Here is a 21,979-nt window from a genome sequence, read left to right as displayed (position 1 = left end):
AATGTAGCCACATGTGAGTCCATCACTGAGGAGTCAGCCCTGTAGCACTGTGAGACCACCTAACAGGTTCTCCATGAGGGGAAAGTGAGGGGGTACCAAATGAGCAGGGCTGGGTCACCTCCTGAGCACGTATGGACCTGCTGCAGGGAGAGAAGAGGAGGCCAAGGAGAGCACATCCCAGTACCACCAGCCTGGGTCCAGTGTGTGCTCAGCAGACGCAAGGGGAACATGCACTGTGGTTGTGGCTGAGGAGCTTCCCAGCTTCTTCATCTGCCTCATGACTGTCTCCAGCCTTTCTCTAAAGACTTTTTCTGCCCTACCCTATGGCACAACATGGCATTGCTGCCTTCAACTGTTCTGCAGCTCACCATTAGGACTCCTTTCCTCCATGGCTCTCAATACCCTGAAAAGCTAATGTGTTTTTATTAATGTCTAAACTAACCTTAACAGCTGCTGAGTGAATTCAGTTCTTCAGTCACTCGTGCCTTCTCCTAGAAGCTTTTTTGTGTCATGCTTTACTCCTACACACTTTTTCTGCGTGGTTTCTATGGCAACATGAGTATCTCTCCATCTGCTGTAGATCCCCATTATCATGTTTAGCTGCTTTTTATCTCAGTCAAATGCCATTTCCAGGTGTATCATGATAACAAGATCAGTTTGGAAACCAAGCCAAAGCACTTGGTAATTTTTGTAGGCAAACCTGTCCTTCATAGTTTGACTGCTATGTTTCTATGTAAGCTCCACTTGTGGGATACTGATACCGAGCGCTTCTCATTACCAGATCTCCTACTTGTATCTGCACACTCTAACAAATTCAGCATCCACTTCATAATTTCCAAATGACATCCTTCCTTCTCGTTGCAACCTGTGCTGCCTACAGAGTAGGTATATTTGGATTCTGGAAAGTCTTTGTAGGTCTGTTGCCTGGGGTTTGACATCTATTTTATACTAAATTAACACTAAGTTAGTGCTGTTTTTCTTCCGGCCAATGCATTTTTCAGTTCTGCTATAGTCCTGTTGCTTCTCCTGAAAACGTTCTCCATTGCATTACAGAAAGCCCTAAGGAGTACAGATGGTTTACAATCAGCCTCTCAGTCTGTTCTGCTTAAATTCCTTAAATTACTTGGAATTTTGTGGATTTCTATAGGGCTAAAATACAGTCTCCTTTTCTGCTAAGTACCTTTTTGGGGAACTAATTTAAGTGTGGAAAAAAGTTCTTCCTATATAATCCAATCAGAATCTGCAGCAGAGAACTCAACTAAATAAAATGAGTGGAGTAAAAACTTCACTGTTGATTTGTTTTCTAGATCCCGTGGGTCAATAAAAGCAGACTGCAAGAAGTCCATGTGGAAGCTGTAAAGCTGTAAGTAATTTGGACTGTCAGCTCTTAGGGACATAAACTGAAATTATTTATTTGTACCTAACATCCTGGAAGAGCTGCTTTGAGATGCTACCTCATATAAATGGTTATTATTTACTACCCATAATTAAAAGTAATTAAGCAGACAATAATTTAGTGTTTATACATATACGCATTTAAAACCTTGCAAATCTTCCATTTAGAATATAATGCAGGGAAAGCTTATGTGCTAAAATTTTCCAGTGGAAAACTAAGAGACCTGTGCTATATGAGTAACTTTGATGCTAATGCTGTCCCCCAGGTTGCCTAGCGTAAGGGGAGGGTCAGGTGTGGCGCTTGCAGTTTGGGTAGAGTTGAAGTGCTAGGTTTTTAATGGTCTGCAGACCTCAGCCAGGAGAAGGTTTCTGTGGACACTCACAGCAGACCAGGTCCTCTTGCACACACAGACTGAACTTGGAAACCTTTGTTCTAAACTCCAGACCTACCCCAACTTTAACTCGACCCATGGCTCCACAGGTGAGAAAAGTCAATGTTTGCTGGTGAGTCCTACTGACATCAGCCCACAAGGTTCAGAAAAAAAAAGCTTGATTTTCAGCTCTTCTTTCCCTAAACTTATTCCTGCATTCCTGGAGATGCCAAGGAGCGATGTTGTCTGGTCACCACCCCAGGGAGTGCAAAATTCATATGCTGCTTTGCTTCCAAGTAGTCACAAGACAGAAGAGGGTCCCTGTATCTTACCTCTCTCCAAAGAGATCAGACAAAATAAGGCAGAATACTACCTGTAGTTCCATGTGCCCACACAGGATGTCAACTGTGATGCAGACAGTGCAGGACATCTTAGGAATACACAGAAAGCCTAGTGAAAAAAGGAGAAGGGAGTGATATACAGAGAAAACTATCCTTCAGACATCCAAAATTAAAGGTACAGCTCAAAATCAAAACAAATCAGACCTGCACAGGGAAGGAAAACAGGAACAAAAGGTTTTTAGCTGTATGATTACAAAGAAAGCAAGGGAAAGTATCACCAACAATAACAGCAGGGTAGATAAAAGCTAAAGGAATCTGTTGCTTCAATTTCCATAAGGAAGAAAATGTAACCCCAGAGAGCAGAGACAGCACAGTTTAATGGGCTAAAGGGCATGGATATGGAAATTGCCACATGCAACACACCCACAAAACTCAAGAGCTCTTTACCCTTCACTTCTGAAGACTAAATAATCTCCATCACTGAAATCTATAGGCTTTTTAGCAAAAAATCTATAGGCTTTGTAGAGCAAATGTTAGCCATGAGTAACAAAAGACCTGGAGGGAAGCAGAAAATGGGTTGAAGTGCAAGATAGGCATGTTATATGTAGACTAACCTGATATCTTTCTTTGATAAGATAATTGCATTTGCGGACAAAGGAAAACTAATAAATCTTATCAACCTGGACTTTGGTAAAGCATTTGATTTGGTATTACCTGGAAAATTATTAGTTAAACTCAAGAAGATGAGGATTAACATAAGCACTATAAAATGCCAAAGGAATCTAGTATTGGGGGTGAAAACTGCTGATGAGGCTGATAGCACAATTATAGGACTGGAGGAAGCGGCCTTACTGAATGATTTCATTAGTTAGCTTGGTGCAAAAAATGATGAGTGGGGTAATGAAATTTGCTAACGACAAAGTTGGGAGACATTTTCAATAGAGAGGAGATCCTACAGGAAGAATTATATGATTGTTATGCCCTAGTAACAGACGTGGGATGAAGTGTAACAGTGTAAAATGCAGGGACATGCCCTGAGAGATTGATAAAATTTCTGCTGTAAATTAAAATCTATCCGCTATGAACAACAGAAGAGGAAAAGCCACATGCCTGATGTAGTTATTAAAAAGGTAAATGCAGTCTTACATGTAGCAAGCCACACATTTCCAGGAACAATAAGTAAATAGATACAAGGCACTGAGTAAAATTCCGCTGAGATTTAGGGCATCACTCAGGTTATCAATGTTCAGCAAGCCTGAAGTCATGCTAGAACAGGTACAGAGAAGTGCCATCCAGATAATCAGAGGAGTAGAAAAGAGGATATAAGAGAACGTGTCTTGCTGAGCTTGGCAAAATGAACGCTGAGAAGGGATCTGATTCCTCTCTGTAAATACATTTAGGGTTTAAGTGGGCAGACTGGGAGAATAAGCACCAGGGGACAAGAATCATTCACATTTATAGACAGTGCTTGTGCTACAGCAGATTGTCGTAAGTTGGATATGGGTACAAATTGGATATGAAAGGAAGAGAAGGGCTCTCACTGTGAGAGTAGTAATGGTTTCAAACAGCTTCTCGGTAGGAGAAGAGGGGGCAAAAAAACTAACCAGTTTTAAGATGAAGCATGATAAGGCTGTGAGCTGGCAGCAAGAACTGGGTAGAGAGTGTCCTTCCAGACACAGCTCCACTTGCCTGGGGAAGGAGAACAGAGGACTGGCCCTATCCCATACTCACCCGGTTTACCCTACGCACCCAGTAGTATAGGGTGCCCAAACATCACCAACCAGTGGCCAAGGAAGCAAAGCACACAGTGGCTATATCTATACCATAGGGCAGAGCGTCCTGCCCTTTACCTTGCCCTCAGGTCCCTCTTTACAGAGCAGCTGGCCCCACCTCCCCTCCCTGCCCATCCTCTGCCTGCCGAGTTTGCCATTTCTTAGTCACATTTTTCGGGGTGTTCAAAACCCGCATTGCCACCATAGAAAGAGCCACACCTGGCTTAGAAAAAAATGCCTGTCGGCTGCCTGGGCTTTGCAGCACTGACGGTGAGGTTTTTCTGTTTGCAGCAGCTGCTAGGGAGAGGAAAACTGTTCGGCTGTGTGATCTCCGACTACTGACACGTGCATGACCCATTAGGTGCAGAAGATCAGGTGAGCTTGGGTGGGGTGGCCTTGAAAGGGTTGTCTTTATCCTCTCTGTTAAGCGGACTGAGTTTTTATGTCTGTTACGTACTAATGACTCACACCTGAGAGGTAGTGCTCGTGGGCTTATGTGGAAAAAAACACGTGCCTTTGTGGGAAAGGACAGATCCTTCTCCTTGCCTTAAAACAACAGTCATCAGCATCTGCCAGTGTGTGCTATATGCTCTGGGGCTCTGGAATCTGCCAAAGGACCCATTTCTCGATGCCATTCTATGTCCCCACACAACACTGCCATTGAGACAGCCTTGGCATCCGAACCTGCTGTGTAAAACTGCCTGCAGACCGCCTGGAACAGTCCTTTGTGCATGAATGCTCTCCTATCCATGTCCACAGAGCAGTGGCTGCACAAATCCAGAGGACAGTTCATCAGCAGCACAAGTTATCTACTTCCACGGCCAATTAGTGTCACAGATGTATAAGCTAATGCGTGCACTCAGTCCCAGGCTGCATCCTCTGCTCTTCACAAGTGCTGCCGTATCCATCTGCCTGCTTGTCCCCTGCCAGTCTCAGCCCTGCCAGCTTCTGTGCACTGACCAAATGGTCAGTGCAACCTGAGTGTGGAGGGCACATAAAACCATCAGTCCAGAGGCCACTGAACTGATACAGTTCTCCTTTGTAATTAAAAGTTTCCACATTAATTTAGATGAAACCATTACAGTTTGCAATACCTATGTACTATATAGACTAGGGACATCTTCTGTTGCATGCATTAGTTGCAGAAGCCAGTGCTTCGGTGAGCGTGTCCTCCCTTTGGGGCCTGGGGACTCACCAGGACAGAAGAGCTTGCAATAAGCAGAGAAGTCTCAGGGGCTGAACAGGGCAAGAAGGATGATGGCTCCTCCTCATGTCCACAGTAGATCTTCTTCTCAGGGTGGGAATAAGTTAAAGGGAGAAGAGAGGTAAGAGGCACAGAGGAGCTATACAGCCAGGGAAAGAAGAAATCACAGTGAACAAGCAGGAGACTGGAGGAAATGCACCTGGAACCAGAGAAAGGCTCTTGTGCCTTGGCTGTGCTCAAACTGTGTGTGTGGGTAATGCCTCTTCTTGCAGAGCTCCCCGTCAGGCTTCACATGTGCCCAGGGTCCCAGACACACCTTCCTTTTCAGCAACCTGCCCTGGTCATTTTCTCAAGATATTATTTTGCAGGATTTTGCCCTCATTTGTTTGTTACGTCCCCAAACACTCTCACTGCCATCAGGATGCACCAAATAGCTGAGCCAATGAAGCTGACGGCAGGCAAGCTGAACATATGTGTACCTCCAGAAACACCCACGGGCTTCTGAACGCTGGCAGCCAGCCTCCCTCTATGAATCACGGGGTCAGGCGTCCTTGTCACACGGAGCCAGAAACCCACTGAGCCAAGCTCCGGTGCGAGGGCAGCAGATGTGGTCACCGCTGAGCCTACAGCCCCCCGGCGGGGAAGGGAGCCTGGGCACGGCAGGACGAGGGGAGCCAGGAGTGCAAGCACAGAGAAGGTAGCAAATGCAGTTCTTTGGCTCAAAAACAAGAGAGGCGGCTGCTTTGAAGAGGAGACAGGGGCTAGTGGAGGGTTGAGAGGTAGAATGTGGTGATTTGTAGGGTGCTATGCACGATTAGACCATGTAGGGGAAAAGGAACGACACTCCGTTTCATCCTTTGTTGCAGATAACTTCTATTTGATGTCCCGTATTAAGAACTGTGATATAATCCATGATTTATCAGCTGAATTTGGCTCTGCAAATGCACTCAAAACCTTTCCCTGGTGTGCTCCTCATCTATCAGAAGAATTTAAGCCATTATGCATCTGTCTGGCAGGACAGGTGGGACCTGGAGATGCTTCTCACTGCCCCTAAGGGCCCAGCTTGTATCCCTCCCAAACTCTGCCCCCTTACCCACCCCGCAGAAACCCCCGGGGCTGCCGATGGGCAGGAAGGTCCCACACCGCGAGAAGTGCCGGGCTCCCCCGCCTTCCCCACGCAGGTCCTCATCCCCGTGAATTTCGGAGACGGCACCATTTTCCCCATTCCCCCCCCCCAGGGCACTGACCCCCCCTGGTCTCAGCCGACGCTCGTAGGGCAGCCCCCCGGGCCGAGGACCGACCCAGGCAGAACCGCCGCCGGGGCCGCAGGCGGAGCCGGGGGGGAGCTGGCACTGCCCCCGGGGCCGCCGCCCGCTCACGCCCGTCCCTTCCGCAGGCGCCGGGGGCCGGGCCGGGAGAGGCGGTGCTGGCGGGCGGGCCGGGCCGGGCTGTGACGAGCCGAGCCGAGCCGAGCCGAGCCGAGCCGGGCCGAGCCGAGCCGAGGAGCCGAGCCCAGCCGAGCCGCGCCGCCGGCAGCAGCGCCGGGCCGAGGGCAGCCCGCAGCATGTCGCCGCTCCGCGTCTGCATCGTCGGCTCGGGGAACTGGTGAGTGCCGCAGGGCGGGGGGGCACCCTCCGTGCCCCCCGCCGCTCTCCTGCTCTCCTCCCTTCCCCACTCCTCCCTTTTTTTGCACGTCTTTCCTTTTTTCTCCCCTTTTCCCGTTCCTTCCTTGTTTTCCTCCTCCCCCCGCAGCGGGGCGGCACACCGGGACCGCCGGGCCGTGCCGCGCCCCGGGCCGGCTGCCCCCCGCCGCTGCCGGGGGCTTCGCAACAGGTCCGGCGCGGGGAGCGGCGGGGGCCCGGGGGGAGCCGGGGGAAGCCGGGCGGGCAGGGCGGGCGGCGGAGGGTCTCCATGGTCCTGAAACCGCGGCCCCGCTCCCGATCTTCTCCTGCCTCAGCCTTGTGGACTCCTTGGGCAGGGACCGCCCTCCCTGAGAGGCGCACCAGGCAGTGAGACATGGAAGGACCTGGGGCTCCTGCTTCTCCGAGGTGTGTGAGCCATGTAAAGCCTGGTGACAGTACACCGAGATTCCAGAGAGGACCAGAGCTGTCCCGCTGTGGTTGTGTGTGCCTGTGGCAGGGCCCAGGCAGTTCAGATGTAAGCATTGAGTAGTGAGGAGAGCAGTGATGCTGTTTGTATCCCTTTGAAGGAACCAGGGCACAGGCTTCACTTAAAGCCATGACATACTGGCATCTTTCACTTCAGTCCTCCTCAGGATGTTGTTTTGCATCGTGGTGCAGACCCAGCCTTGTGCAAGCATTGTGTTCAGGTCCCCAGTTTATCCTTATCCCCATTCATAAGTCTGCAGCCGCTCAGTTCTTTCTAGCCTGGACAAAAGGTCTCCAGAGCTCCTTGGGCCTGACAGACCCCACTGAAGTCGGTAAACCCTATCTCACTGGACTTCGCATCTTACTTTTCTTACGGTTTATGTAGGCTAAGCACAAACAAACTGACCAACATGTATGTGCATGCGCTTGGGATTAGCAAACCCAGCCTCCAGGTAGTTCTGGGGATTGTTTTTGTACAAGGAGGGCAAGCTCCTTAAGATTTTTAAAATATCTGACAGCTAAGTGGAAGCAAATGCCAAAAAAAATCAATAGGTGAGGGAGTGGTTGCTTGTGAGCTGCTGAGAACACAGCATAGTTAAAGCACGGCTCTTTGCGTTCTTGCCTTGCAAAACCAGTCCACCGCTTTCTGAGCCCCCACATGCATGCTCTTTCCAGATCACAGGCTCTTTGCGCATGATGTCTCTCAGATACAGCCTTTCACATGTAACTGCACAGCTAAGTCTTCCTCGGGAACGCGTCATCACGGATCTGGCTTTCTCTGGCCCTGACGGACACAGTCCTGCCCCGTCATTTCTGCACCAGCGTTTCCCCAACTGCCACTTTCACCATGTCATTCCAGTGCTTGCATCCCTCCCCTGCTGCCCTCTTTTCCCGCACCTTAACCACAGGCATCCAAGCCTGTGCAGGCGGCTCGTTGTCACTTCCAAGCCCTTCAGCAGGCATGGCTGCACGTCTGGGAGTCAGCTTTTACCTTTGGTCAGCCCACAGTGACAGCCTTCATCATTCTTATGCTGCATCCTTAAGCAAGCACCTCCTGCCTTTCCCAGGCTGTCCCCTTGCCATAAGACATTCTCCAAAGCCACTTAGTTGTCTTCCTTCAGATCTGTACTCGAGAAAGTTCTCTTTTTTTCACACGTACCTACAAACTTAGAAAGAGTTGTGACACAGAGGCACAGAGACCCCAGGTCATTCAATACTGTCTGCCTGGGCCATTCTCTTGCTTCCTACCATATACATAGACTGTAAAATCTTTGGGGAGGAGATAGACATTGTGCTCTGATGTTTAAATCACATCTATTCACAGCCTCTGTGGCAGAACTGGTTGTCTTAGCACAACATAGAAATATAATGTTTATCTTTGGCAAACATTTTTTTCTTATGTTCCTCCTGAATATTTGGGTGACAGTTCAGATCACTGCTCTTGAGTCTTTCCTGCAGCTCAGAAACGTGGTTGACATGTGACGCAGCATGTTGCAATAGGTCATGTCAGCTGCAGAAGTTCGGCAGGTCACAGGAACTCACTAAGTCAACACTGCCAGGAGACTCACAAGTGATGTGGTTAAGCGAAGTAAGTGCTGCACTGCATTTTGTGGTTGCCAGCCAGGTGCAGGAGGGTTTGTGTTTACATTAATCATGGTTCAGTTACCTGTTTTTAAAAATAGAGGTTTAATTCACTGCCTGGCCCTTCAGAATCCAAAAGCTCTCCCAATCTTCTTAGATTCATTTGGACTACTGAGTCCTCAGCGAAGATCCAGCTTGAACTAGGTTCTTGTCTTCAGCATGGACAGATGGCCAGGCTTTTTACAGAGGTGCACGGCAGGAAAACAAGAGCCAGTGGTGAGAAATTGAATCAGAGGAGGTTCTGACTCAATATATAAAAAGAGGAGAGAAAAAAAAAAACCTATGAAAATAATAAAGCATTGGGGCAGGCTGCCTAGAGAGGAGTGGTCCTTGGAGAGTTTTCAGGACTTGACTGAGAAAAGCCTTGAGCAACCCATCTGAACTCAGTGTTGTTCCCACTTCGGAGACTCCCATGGTCCCTTCCAACCTTAGTGATACTATAATTTAAAACATTTGGGGTGGTTGGCTAAGAAAGAGACTGGAGGAAGACTTGATCACCTTCAAGCATCTAAAGGAGAAAAACAATATTCCACCCTTCTAGAATAGAAATGGGCTTAAACTGCAGTAAGAAAGACTTAGGTTAAACGTGAGGATGATCTTTCTAATGTTAAGGATAGCAAAGTCCTGGGACAGGCTGGTCGGGGAAGGGAAGAGACTTGCAACCGTTGAGGTCTTTAAGGCCTCCTTGGAAAATCTATTAGGAATGGCGTAAGTATATTTGACAGCCCTTTGTATAGAGAAGGGACTAGCAGCTTCATGGGGTCTGTTAAGCTCTATTTTTCACCAGATCTGATCTATGCTGCAAACACTTTTGTATTCACATATGTAAATAATGGGTCTTATTTGAGTTATTCTACATCAAAGCTTTCTCATTATACTGATAGGAAATCTCCAGATAAAAGCTTTCTTTTTCTTAGCAATATGTAAATCACTTCCAACATGAATTAACATAATTGGGGGAAAAAACCTGATTGGCAGTTTTCACTTACTTTTAAAAATTATCTAAGTGGAGTTCTCTGCCTTCTATTAATCTTCACTAAATTGAGTTTTGGAGACGACAAAACCATGCCAGTCTTTATATGTGAGCGTCCTTGGTTTTGTTTGCATAAGCAGCCCTCTTTTGCCAAGCCTGTGTAGTCTACCAAACACCGCCTTCACAGACAAAGCAATTCTTCTTCCCAAGGCTGATCAGCAGTGACTGAATTTTAAATGAACTAAGTGAAACAGAGCATCAGGTTTTGAACTGTTTGATGGTTTTGTGGCAAGGTATTTTCCCTGATGACTACTCAATGCCTTTTAAACGTTAAACACTTTCTCCCCCCAATCCTCATTCAGCGAAAGAGAAACCAAATGAAAATACTATCATTTATGGAGCTACCTTTAAGCCTGAGATATCTTCACCGATATCTTGTCAATAGGAAAATACTTGGGTGGCAACATCCAAGCACAGGGGTAATGACAGCTCTGCTAGAAGATCAGATTTATCTACCGAGAGTTGCGAGTCCCATTCCGGATTTCAGAGGTTAGAGCTGGAGTCTGCATCTTTCAACAGAAAATCGTATGAACTTGGTACATATCTAGAAAAGTTATTTTTATGGATAGGCTTGAGGTCTAAGTTCATTGTTCAGGTTGTGCTGGACACTCCAGCACAACCTGGACAAGGAATTTAGATCTCAAGTTTATCTGTAAAAAAGAACTTTTCTTATCAATACACATTTATTTTGGGGAGCCACAATTCATCCTCAGCTCAAGCCTTGATTGTGCTCTCTGTTGATAGCAGGGCAAGAGCACCAAATTGTAAGTAATTTTATAAATAATATGAATGTATGATACAACTGCAGGCCTTTCTTTCAAAAAAGCAGAACTCTAATGGTAAAGATTAATCCCTAAAACATTTCCCTAAATATTTTAAAGGACCAAAACCAATCATCCCTTTAAAAAAAAAAAAAAAACAAACACAAAAAAACCCCAAACACACACACCCCCCTAAAACAAAACAAGACAAAACAAAACAAGCATTATGGCAGCTCGGGATATAGTGTACAGTGAACACCAAGCAAAGTGAAACCTGATCTCAATAGGATTTCTTTATCGTTAAAGATTAAGATGAAGCCCTTATTCTTTTATTACTTATTGAGCAATTCAGCCTTGTGCAAACCTGTTACATCAAAAATATGGTTGAGCCGAGGAGAGCGACTTACAACGTGGTTTCCCTTTGAACCATTGACAGCACAGACCTACCTGGACTTCGTCTTGGATATACCTGAGACCTTGGTCGGTTCCAGAAAACATACCACAGCTAAATCCTGTTCATGCTCCTCACTGCAGCTGTGTTGCAAGTGGGTCAGAGGACAAGAGTGTTGCAACTGGAGCTCCTTTTTCAGTTGTGTTAGTAAAATGGCCAGTACTTGAAATATTAAAGTGGCATTAAAATGGAAAGAGGGAACAGAGGAGTAAATACAATCCCCACTCATCCCCATATAATTTAAAGAGCATTAAGCAATACTTCCAATATTTTCTGCAGGGCTTTTAATTCTCTCTTGCCAAGAAAATAAGTGAATGTTTGCAAGGCTGCAGTGGTGATGGGGAAATAAAATAATTTCCTGAACTGAGATTAAAAAATGCTCAGCATGACTGAAGAAGAGTAAACTGGATGGTGAAAATATCCTCAAGCTGCAACTGTTACAGATCCTGTTACAGTGATAATTAGAACAATAAATAAAGAGAAACCATCAGATTGGAGATACTTTTTTTTCAATTTCTGAGGATTTAGCTCTTAGATAAAATCCTTATTGCAACTGTTACGTTATTGGTAGGAAAGTAGGATGCATCTATTTTAGATGAGATGCACAAAGGCTGTCACAGCAAGATTGTTCAGCACTGCTTTACCACCTGGATTATTTTACATTTGTTGGTCTTTAGAAAAAAAGAATTATCCAAGGAGCAAGAGAGATTTTAATCCCAGATACTGTATTTTTAGTGCTATTGATGGTACATCACACTCCCACTCTATAATCTTTAATATGACTTCAGATCCCTTATTATAGTTATGTTTTCTCTGGTTCTACTTTCAGTTTTTAAACTGATGGAGGGTAGTGAATAAAGCTTTCTGATAAATGTAGCAAGCACCTGAACAGCTTTATAGCACAGGCCTTTTATGAATTATTAAGTTTAAAGTAATTTGTGTTTCCAATTCACAATAAAACTATTTGTTTCCTATTAGTTAGCTCAATTTTTTTCTTTTTAAAGGGGATCAGCCATAGCAAGAATCATTGGCAAAAATGTCCAGAAATCCAACAGATTTGATCCTATTGTCAAGATGTGGGTATTTGAAGAGATCATCAATGGAAGAAAACTCTCAGAAATAATCAACCAGGAACATGAAAATGTTAAGTATCTGCCTGGATACAAGATACCCAAAAATGTGGTAAGTTTAAAAAAAAAAAAAAATCACTGAATTTTTTTTATTTTTTAGAAGGGAGGCAACATCTGGCAAAATTAAAACTAGGAAGTAATTCACTGCTTCGTTCTGGTTTGCCACCTAACTCACTCCAATATTGACATATAACTCCCTAGAATATAACTCACTTCTGTGACTTCTGCTTGTCTCGTACGTCACACACAACTTCAAACACCCAGCTGTGTCAGGTGCTGGTAATGCACCATCCTCCTTTCTGGCAGATATCAGCATAACTCTAGAAGTGGCAGGCAGAGATTTGTCTACACAGAGCTGAGATATTTCAAAACCACAGCATCTTCTGGAAAAAAAGGGAAAGCTACTGCTCTCTCTTCTTCTAAAAAAGATATCAACAGCACAGCTAACAGCTGTGGTTTACAAGGAGATGAATACCGAGCTATTGGCTCATGGATGATCTCAGGATAGCAACACACTGCTATAACTACTCATGCTGTAAATTTCACCAAAAATATAAAGTATTTAATTGTAATGAACATTTAAAATACCAAGTTATGCATCTCTACTTAAATTAATCAGCTTAGATAATTTACTGCTACTGAAGCAAGCAACGTGAGGGGTTTTGGCTGCTCAAGATTTTACCAAATGCCACTGTTTTGTGAATTAAAGAAAGGAGTGCTGTGTTTCTGGAACAGTTGCAGTTGTAAGAGGAAGTTAAGATGCTGCACATGGTGGGTCTCCTTGCTTGGAGAGTGGTTATATTTAGTACTCCATTTAGTGCTGAGATTGCACATTTGCACTCCCATGGTTTGAACTCGGCACACAGTTCTCCTGGGTTACAATTGACTTGTCACTGTTATTTTACAACCCTCTAGCAAATCAACAGGCTTGTCATCATCACTTGAGATCAGCCTCATCCTGTCTACAGCAAAGTCTGAGGCTTTACCAGCAGAAATCAGCTGGTTGCGGTAAAGCCTGGAGGGATCCTCACATCTTCATCTCCGACTGAGAAAAAAATAAAAAAACCACCCTAATTTTTTCCTTGCATCGCTCTGCAACATTCTCGGGAGAGAGGAGCACTGCCTGTACAGTGCTGCCAGCCTCTGCCCCACTCCCGCTTTGCTGTTTTCCCAGGAAAGCAGCCTTGCTGGCAGCAGTTCTGGTTCTCCCGCTAGGAATCCCGCTTGCTCTAAGGCAGTGTGCTCCAAGGCTGTGTCCGAGGGTGATGTTTGCTCTGATTGTAAACTGCTTGTGATAGCAGACTCAAATTCACCTGCTGCTGCTTCTGTAGCCTGGCTTAAATTGTTGTTCTGAGTAATGCTAGATTTGGAGGAAGATACAGCTTGCTAGTTATTAAGCATGTTGTATAGGTTTTTATAACTATTGGTCAAGTTACTAAGAAAGATGCATACCCCCCAAAGATGATAATCTCCGCCTTTTGATAAGTTTATTCCCGAGTAACTCTCACCTGGTGACCCATGGAAACTAAAGACTGCCAAAAGAGGCTCTGTCTCACCACCCTGGTTTGCTCCTGTGCTCCCTGGTGCTACCACTCATTCCAGAAGAACCATATGGGGTTGCTCAGTATCTTCAGCAACCACATGAAGAAGCTGAACCAGCAAAGGGGCTTCCCAGGACGCTGCAAGTTTAGAAAGTATATCGTCTTCCCCAGATTATCCACACATGGCTGGGATGGCATGCAAGTTAAAAGCAAAATTATAAAAAACCCAAACCTAAAATAGTTATGCTGCTTTGGATATTTCAGAAGAGATCTGTAGCTGCTAGCATGAAGAGCGAGCAGCTATGCCATAGTGCCAGTTAAAATTAAGTACATTTGTAACACATCTGTGATGGCTTCAGCATGTTGGTATCTCGCAAGATGTCAGGATTACTACCTGGGGCTCATTTTGGTTGCCACTCTTGTCCCAGGTGGCTGTACCAGACGTGGTCGAAGCAACAAACGGGGCAGACATTTTAGTGTTTGTTCTGCCACATCAATTCGTTGGACGAATCTGTGAGCAGATTGCAGGCCAGATAAAATCCGGGACATTTGGGATTTCCCTGATCAAGGTAAGTTGTCATCTCCACAAGACTCAATCTGTACAGAGTAAATAAATAGCTTCAGCTTAAGGGTAGGAGTTCCAGCCCTCAGCTGCATGCTCTGCATAAACACGAGCCTTTCTTTCTGCAAGAGTTAAACTTACCCAGCCTCTGCCAGCCCTTCTGCTGCTCAGGTGGCCCCAGAGAGGAAAGGATGGGGCAACCCAGCCAGGCTAAGGGTATCCCTCTTTGCCAGCCATCTTTAGCCTGGATCAGTTCCACTTGGCCCAGCACAGAGGTGAAAATGGGCAGAGGGAGGGCTGCATAAGCTGGTGCTGCTGCCAGAAAAAATACTCATCAGACTATTAACTCTTAACTGGAAAGAGTGCTGGGTTGAAGTGCCTCTTCCAAGTACATGCTAAAGCTGTTCTTGGCAGCATTAAAACAGCACAATAACACTACTGATTTTGCAGAGTTGAAGCAATTTCAATCTGGCATGAACTGAGGAATCTCTTTTTAAGGTTAGAGGTACCAAATTATCATAATCTTAAAAGGAATTAATATTTCAAGAGAATCTCAAACTAAAAGCCAGAGGCAAAGCATAGGAATATAGTCTACCACTTTTTCTTTTTATTGCATTACAGGAAATAGCTAATTTAAAATTTTAATGAAAGAAATGTAACTCAAGTTTTCAGACTGCAATATCAGCTGTTCCCCCCCCCCCCCCCCCCTTTTTTCCCCCCCTATAGAAATTATCTCACAGCAGCAGCACACAAAGGAGAGGAGGGTGGGAGAGGATGGAAATGTGTACAAATTTACTTCTTTCTTTAGCTTAAAAAAAACCAAGACAGTTCAGTATACTCCTTAATACCAATGAAGCACTCAGATTAATACCTAGATCTTGCAAAAAAGCCACTGCTTTTAGGCTTAATTTAAAAGTCTGGTTCTGTACTACAGGAATTTAACACAAAGGAAAAATACAGCATCAAAGAAAGCCTCAGGCCAGCAGCACTAGATGTGAGGCCTCTTGCAGGATTACCTCAACTGTCACTACCTTCTCCCTGAACTTGCCTTGAATTTGCAGTTATCAAAGTACAAACCCAGAGCGTTTGTATTAATGGCTAATGCTAGTGAATACAAGACCCAAATCCTTCCAATTAAAACCAGAGTGCTGCAGGAAATAGGACACCTTCTGCTTTACCGGTGCTCTACTGCTGTCATTTTCCTATTCTAATAACTTGGCTTTGACTATTGTCTTTATTCAGGGGATCGATGAGGGTCCTGAAGGCCTGAAGCTCATATCTGACCTCATTCGAGAGAAACTGAAAATAGAAATCAGTGTGCTTATGGGGGCCAACATAGCCAAAGAAGTGGCTGATGAAAAGTTCTGTGAAACCACCATTGGTAACTATTGCAAAGAGCAAATTAGAGCTGCTAGCTGTGGTTTAACGTCACGTGTGGCTGGGCAACAGGATAACTTCTGGAGGAAGCAGGGGGATGCGATGGGTCCTGTGTGGTTCCCAAGTGGTGTGGTGGGTGCAGTGCCTGCTGAGCTCATTCAGGGAGGCAGCATTATTTCCAGGGAGTTTGGTGCTGGCAGGATCAGATCCAAACTGACGGCAGGTTTCAGTGCTGACAGCTAATTTCATCCATTAAAAAATTACAGCTTAATCCTGTTTCTGCAGCAATTGGCAAGAGCCACCTTTTATGTCTCAGATTAACACTGAGTACATCAGTGGTTGACACACTATACAGTCTAGATAGAGAAGTGCAATCAGAAGCTCATATGTGCTTATGCTCCCTGAGGTGTATTTCTCCATCCAAAAAAAAAACCCCAAAGAACAAAAAACACCCAGTAACATTCTGTTCCTCCCTCCCATTCATACTGCTTGCCAAGATGTAGCCTCAGATCCTCCCAGAATTGGGTCTGACCTGACTTGGAAAGTTCATCTGGTAGTTTTTAAATCCCAATGATTTTTAAAGTCAGCAGAAATTAAAGTTACAATCCTTCTATAGCTAGGGAAGACAAAAAAAAAAAAAAAAAATTACTGTTGCAATACTGTTCCTTTGCCTTGCAAAGGTTACAGTAATAGTCACAACCGTACCAGATGGGCATTTGTTGCTGGCAGAGTGACTAGGCACAAATAGGACTAGACATGATTAGGAGAGTTGAGCAATATTCATTTTCTTGGGGGGAGCCTAACTTCTGCTGGCCCAGTTTGAAGCCATGCTGTGATGATGACTGTGCAAAGAGCTTTGTCCCTCACTTTTGTCCTTGTGGAAAGCCAGATAGCCCAGAAACAGCCACCTTAAAGAGACTGGGTATCCCCCAACAGCATTTATTGCGAAGGACGAGAAGCAAACCCAAAGTTTCTCATGAGATGGGGCAGAAACCCCAGAGCTACCAGAGTGCTATTGCCCAGGCTCTTTAATACTCAAAAGCACCGAGTGCCCAGAACCCCTCCAGGAGCAACAGCTGGAAAACACTACAGCTCCTCACCGCAGAACTCTCCCTGAAGGAAACCAAGTTGCCTCATATAAAAATGAAGTGAAACTCCATTCCAAAGTCTTTGCCCAGCTGGCTACCCTTCCCCTCAATACCTAGGGTGAGCGCTGTAATGACACAATACACAACCTCTGTAGAACTGGAAACAAAAATGTTTGAGCAGTGCCAACATCCAACTTCATCATCTGTGGGTCTTCCTGTAATTGGGAATTAATTGGGCATTAATCATTTGCACCCCATAATAATACTTAGCAATTATATTGGTTTACATTTTCAAAGCAGCAATTATACCATTGTGCTGTACAAAGCGATTTGTAAATATTATCTTTTGCAGGGTTTGTGGTTATACAAGCTTTCTCAGGCAGAAAGCTGCATTAATCGCTATCTACTTTTAAGCTTTTTAAAGTGTTATTAAGCAATGCTTGGTCAATGCCCTGGGACTTGCATACATTTAACACCCGCTTCCAGCAGCAGGAACTGCTGTCACACAAATCTCTTGTTTACCAACACTCAGTTACTGGGACCACAAAACCTAAAGTGGTCCCAGGGACCTTATTTCAGGTTCCAGTTAATTGTGTGTACTCTGAAACATTGCAAAAATGCCTTAACTTTCATCCTTCCTTCCCACAGGGTGCAAAAATGAAAAACAAGGGGAGATCTTTAAAGAATTAATGCAGACGCCCAATTTCAGGATTACCGTGGTGCTTGACTCTGATACAGTGGAGATTTGTGGAGCCTTAAAAGTGAGTGATTTCAAACCAAAATGTTTTATTAGGGCCAAATTCTACCCTCTCCTGAGTCTTCTGTAAGCCACAGGCTCTAATATGAGTCTTGCCACCGTATGATGAGTGAGCACAGACAAGATGTTCATGTGCCAATTTTCCAATCTGTTAAAAAGGGAAAATTTACTTAAAAATATACCTGCTGGCAAAGCATTTCAAAATAGTTGTATTTTTATCTTTATTTAACCAGAGGCACCTCTGCTTCTGAGGGCAGACTTTAGTCCGCTGTATTTTCTTGTCTGCGTGTTGTAAGCGCATGGAAGAAAGACTCTTACTACATAGAGTAGCTCCCACCAAAACTTATTTCCACAGTTCAAGTAGTAACCTGCTAGAAAGTTTGTGTCAGAAGCGACGCTCTGTGTTGGCAGCATGTCTGTGCGGCGTTCAGCTATGCCCACCTTGAGATCCCAGACTGGATCAGAGCAATACTAAAATCACCAAGTTTCCAATGAGGGGGCACTTGAGTAAGATTCGGAGATTGCTTTTAAATGTGCTGAAGTGACTTCAGCCTGTGATCCTCTTTACTTTTTCATACATTCAATCATTTGTACTTCAATAATTCACCTTTCCTTAGGGGAGGGGGGATTACTGGCTAGGAAAGAATTGGTCCTGTTTAACCTTACATACAAAAAGAAAGGTTTCTTTACATACAAAACCAAGTACCCCTAGATATTGCTTTTGGCCACAGACTGGAACTGGGGGCAGGCACAGAGGGGAGAGAGGTTCTTTCTGCTTTGTGGGAAATCTTTGCTCTTCTCAAAATCATTTGGCATTGCCTTTGCTAAAAAAAAAAAAAAAATCTGCACTGGGGCACGTGCATGTCTGGAGCAAACACTTCAACAGCAGTAATAGGTGACATATTACTCAACTACAGTTAACTACACCTATTTAGGGACTTATGTAGGGGCTGGAAAAGGGGAGGTGGGAAGGGAGGTGTGCAGGACAATGGTGAGGATTTGTGAAGATATTTAGGATGCTGACAGATTTGTTTAGAGCTGTAGAAAAGGGCAATTCTACTGACTATTTTTGCAGGGAAAACCAAAATTTGATCTACTGCAGCATCAGTACATAGAACTGATGTCTGTTTAAATTAGGGACCCACAGAGAAAACCTGGAAAGGCATGACTCCGTGTGGAATATTTTAAATAGTTAAAACAGAAAGGTCAGTGAGTCCCAACTTGGAAGCAGCAGAAAAACAAAACATTAATTGCATACACACTACGTGATTGCAATATTACTATATTAAACATTAACTGCTTTGATTTTTGGCCATGGGAATAACAGAGGATACTTTATAATAAACCTCTAGAAGCCCAGCTACTTTTGTTCAGCAGTAATTAACTGTCTGCCTTCTTCATAACATAAACTCACGGCCATTGGAAATTGAATCTTCTTCTGGTGAATGGGGTGAAGACAGATTTGTAGGATTTTCTTAAAGCTCAGTGCACACTGAAGAACCACACATCTTGCCTGACCATTTCCTTTCCTCCTCTATATCTCGCACTAAACTGTTTTTAGAACATCGTAGCAGTGGGAGCTGGGTTCTGCGATGGACTGGATTTCGGCGATAATACAAAGGCAGCAGTCATACGCTTGGGCCTTATGGAAATGGTGGCCTTTGCCAAGATGTTCTGCAGGGGACCGGTATCAATAGCCACTTTCCTGGAAAGCTGCGGGGTCGCCGATCTAATCACTACCTGCTACGGGGGACGCAACAGGAAAGTAGCAGAAGCCTTTGCTCGCACAGGAAAAGTAAGGATTTTGAAATGTTTTATACTAACGCATGAAGAAATCCTTCTGTGTTTTACAAAGGCATCATTAGCTGTTTACCTTCTTGATAACTGCTGGTATTGCAGCAGTATCCGCTCTGATCCAAGTAATCAGTCTCCTCTCTTCTAGTCCATTGAGGAACTGGAAAATGAGATGCTGAATGGACAAAAGCTGCAAGGTCCTCAGACCTCAGCTGAAGTCTACAAGATTCTGAAACAGAAAAATATGCTTGATAAGTAAGTGCTTTGATTTAAAAAACCAACTGAATCAACAAAAAATTATGAGTGATTCATAACCTCCTTAACGGTACTTGTGTTTAATTATCTTGTTCATTTCTGCAACAACTGCTTTCTATAACTTGGGCCACTGTAGATCTCAGCGTAGCCTGACTCCTCATTGCCATGGTCAGCAGAATGGGATAAAGGCTAAACAGCGTTAGAAGAAACAAGCCACAGACATATAGGAGACAAAAGAAATAATAATCCAAAGGAGCTACCCAGACATCCCCGTCCCCCTAAACAAGATTGAAGGCCGTCCACAGAGTCAGCTTGCAAACATGATCTATGAGTCAAAGGGTTTCTTGTTCTCAATATGTCACTGTTAAAGCTTACAGCAATACTGCTCTCATTGCAAATGTTAACTAGGTTATCTCAGTATAAAATTTGGGAGCACATTCCTAATAAAAAATTTTAATATGCATCGAATAGGTAATATGTGCTGATATCAATGCTTTAGTGCCACAAATACTGCTGAGATAAGAAGTACTTCTACTTGTTTGGGATGATGTAAGATTACATATAATATGAAACCTTTGTCTCAGCTTACACAATAGAAAAGCTAAATTTCCCTCCATCCCATTCCCTCTCGTACATTAGCAGTACTAAGAGGTCAAACACTGCTAAATGAATGCTTAAAAAAACCCACTATTAGAATTATAACAGGTACAGAAGATTCAAGTGGCATTATCTTTCAAAAATGAGTGAGAAAAGAAAAGCTCATTTTCACAGGACGTGAACTTTAAATCAAAACTTGATCTAATAGGTATCCTATAATTGCACTTAGTCACACACTCAGCTCCAAGTCCTTCAGTGGACTCATTTGTTACCACGTAATGACTAAGACAGCTTGCAAAAGGGAAAGAACCCCTTGGAAAAGAAAACCATTAGACATTATCATTCTTTTTAGTCTTTTAGATATCAGTAGTGAATGCAAATAATATATGCATTTTGCACACAGGAGGAAAAAGAGGCTATGCAATTCAAGATTTTTTGTAAATAAAAAATACTGGATAGGAATTTTGTCTCCGAACAAGCTCTTCTCCGCTGTCACCCCCAAGAATTGCCCCTAGCTCCTCTTAATTGCCCTATATAGTCTTCCAGTAAAGGCATCTCCAAGTTAAAATTACATTGTAAGGAGAGAGAAAAATTTCCACTTCCTTTTAATGTAACCAAAAAAAAAAAAAAAAAAAAAAATTTCCCCCATTATAAATGGAATGGAAATGTTTATATAAACTCTAAAAACTATTTTCATTGCTACGTGCTTCTTTTAGGTTTCCGTTATTTACAACCATCTACAAGATCTGCTACGAGGGTCAGTCGATCCAGGATTTCATCGCGTGCCTGCAGAACCACCCAGAGCACATTTAGAGATTCCCCCGTCCTCACCTGGTCATGTTTTCATCTCCCCAGGACTTCTGTCCACTCCACGGCAAATAAAGCAGAGAAACAGGCTGTGTCACAACGGTTGCTGTAAAAGCAACAAAGAATGTATTTCAGTATCCTCGTTCTGGGGGTAAAAAAATCTGCCTTTAATTTCAACAATATACCCAAAGAACAGGAAACGAATGTAAAATTTAACAGTATTTGATTTGAGTTAGTAATGTGGGCTTTTCCCTAGAATTACTTTCTTGTTGATTGAAAACAGTTCCCCTTGTAATTTCCATAACAAGAGCTCAATCTAGCTCACATGAACCTCAACATTTTGCCTACTAATATTACTTACAGAACAGCACAAGATAAAGAAAAATTTAAGAACTCATCCAAACAGAAAAATTGTAGTAAAAAAAAAGAAGGTCTGACAGCAATAAGGTGCAATCGCATGGGCAAATGTTGGGTTTCATAATTCCCTTCAAACACAAATAACATTTTGTATTTTGTGACATTTAGGCCTTCCTTGATTTTGTTTCCTAGGGTAAGTCTCTTTGGAAAACCAGGTATTGTTACTCTGCTCAGACACACATGAATGTTCAGCAGATGTATAAATAAAACAGTTTAAGGGGCGGGGGGAAGGAGAAAGAAGGGGTTTTGCCAGGGGATGGTGGTGTTTGTTTCAAATTCAGGACACTAGGAATCCTCAGTAGTAGTCTGAACTTCCTTAAACTTACTTTATTCCGTTGAAATACAGAAAAAAGTTTGGAATAACCAAATAACATTTATGTTAGCGTCAGGATTTCTCAGCAAGTCAGAGTCATTAATTGGTACTAGCTGAGAAGGGAGAACCAGAGGTTGACACAGAGGATGTATGTACGACTCGGCTTGCAGCTTGTGCAATGCTGTTACTTTGAGGGCGTAACAAGTAACAGTGAAAAACCATCTGTGATACTTGACTTTTTATACATGCATGAAAATGACCGCT

At 43.9% G+C, this 21,979-nt stretch overlaps 1 protein-coding gene across 1 annotated transcript; it reads left to right on the top strand.

Annotated features, from left to right (window-relative positions):
- The first annotated feature begins 6,647 nt into the window (after positions 1-6,647).
- LOC104257663 (glycerol-3-phosphate dehydrogenase 1-like protein) lies at positions 6,648-20,991 on the top strand. Its single transcript, XM_059820362.1, has 8 exons — positions 6,648-6,688; positions 12,082-12,254; positions 14,241-14,317; positions 15,553-15,691; positions 17,424-17,536; positions 19,094-19,327; positions 19,475-19,581; positions 20,895-20,991. The coding sequence occupies exons 1-8, from the start codon at positions 6,648-6,650 to the stop codon at positions 20,989-20,991; spliced, it is 981 nt and encodes a 326-aa protein (XP_059676345.1).
- Positions 20,992-21,979: the final 988 nt, after the last annotated feature.

Source organism: Gavia stellata, chromosome 8, assembly GCF_030936135.1.
Source record: "Gavia stellata isolate bGavSte3 chromosome 8, bGavSte3.hap2, whole genome shotgun sequence".
NCBI lineage: Eukaryota > Metazoa > Chordata > Aves > Gaviiformes > Gaviidae > Gavia > Gavia stellata.
The sequence above is the reverse complement of the archived record's forward strand: the minus strand, read 5'-3'. Positions and strand labels throughout refer to the sequence as shown.

Excerpts from the sequence above, each read along its gene's own strand:
- LOC104257663 (XM_059820362.1), top strand. The coding sequence starts at position 6,648 with ATGTCGCCGCTCCGCGTCTGCATCGTCGGCTCGGGGAACTG. Across the intron at positions 14,318-15,552 it reads TTGGGATTTCCCTGATCAAG|GGGATCGATGAGGGTCCTGA; the intron begins GTAAGTTGTCAT and ends GTCTTTATTCAG. Across the intron at positions 17,537-19,093 it reads AGATTTGTGGAGCCTTAAAA|AACATCGTAGCAGTGGGAGC; the intron begins GTGAGTGATTTC and ends AACTGTTTTTAG.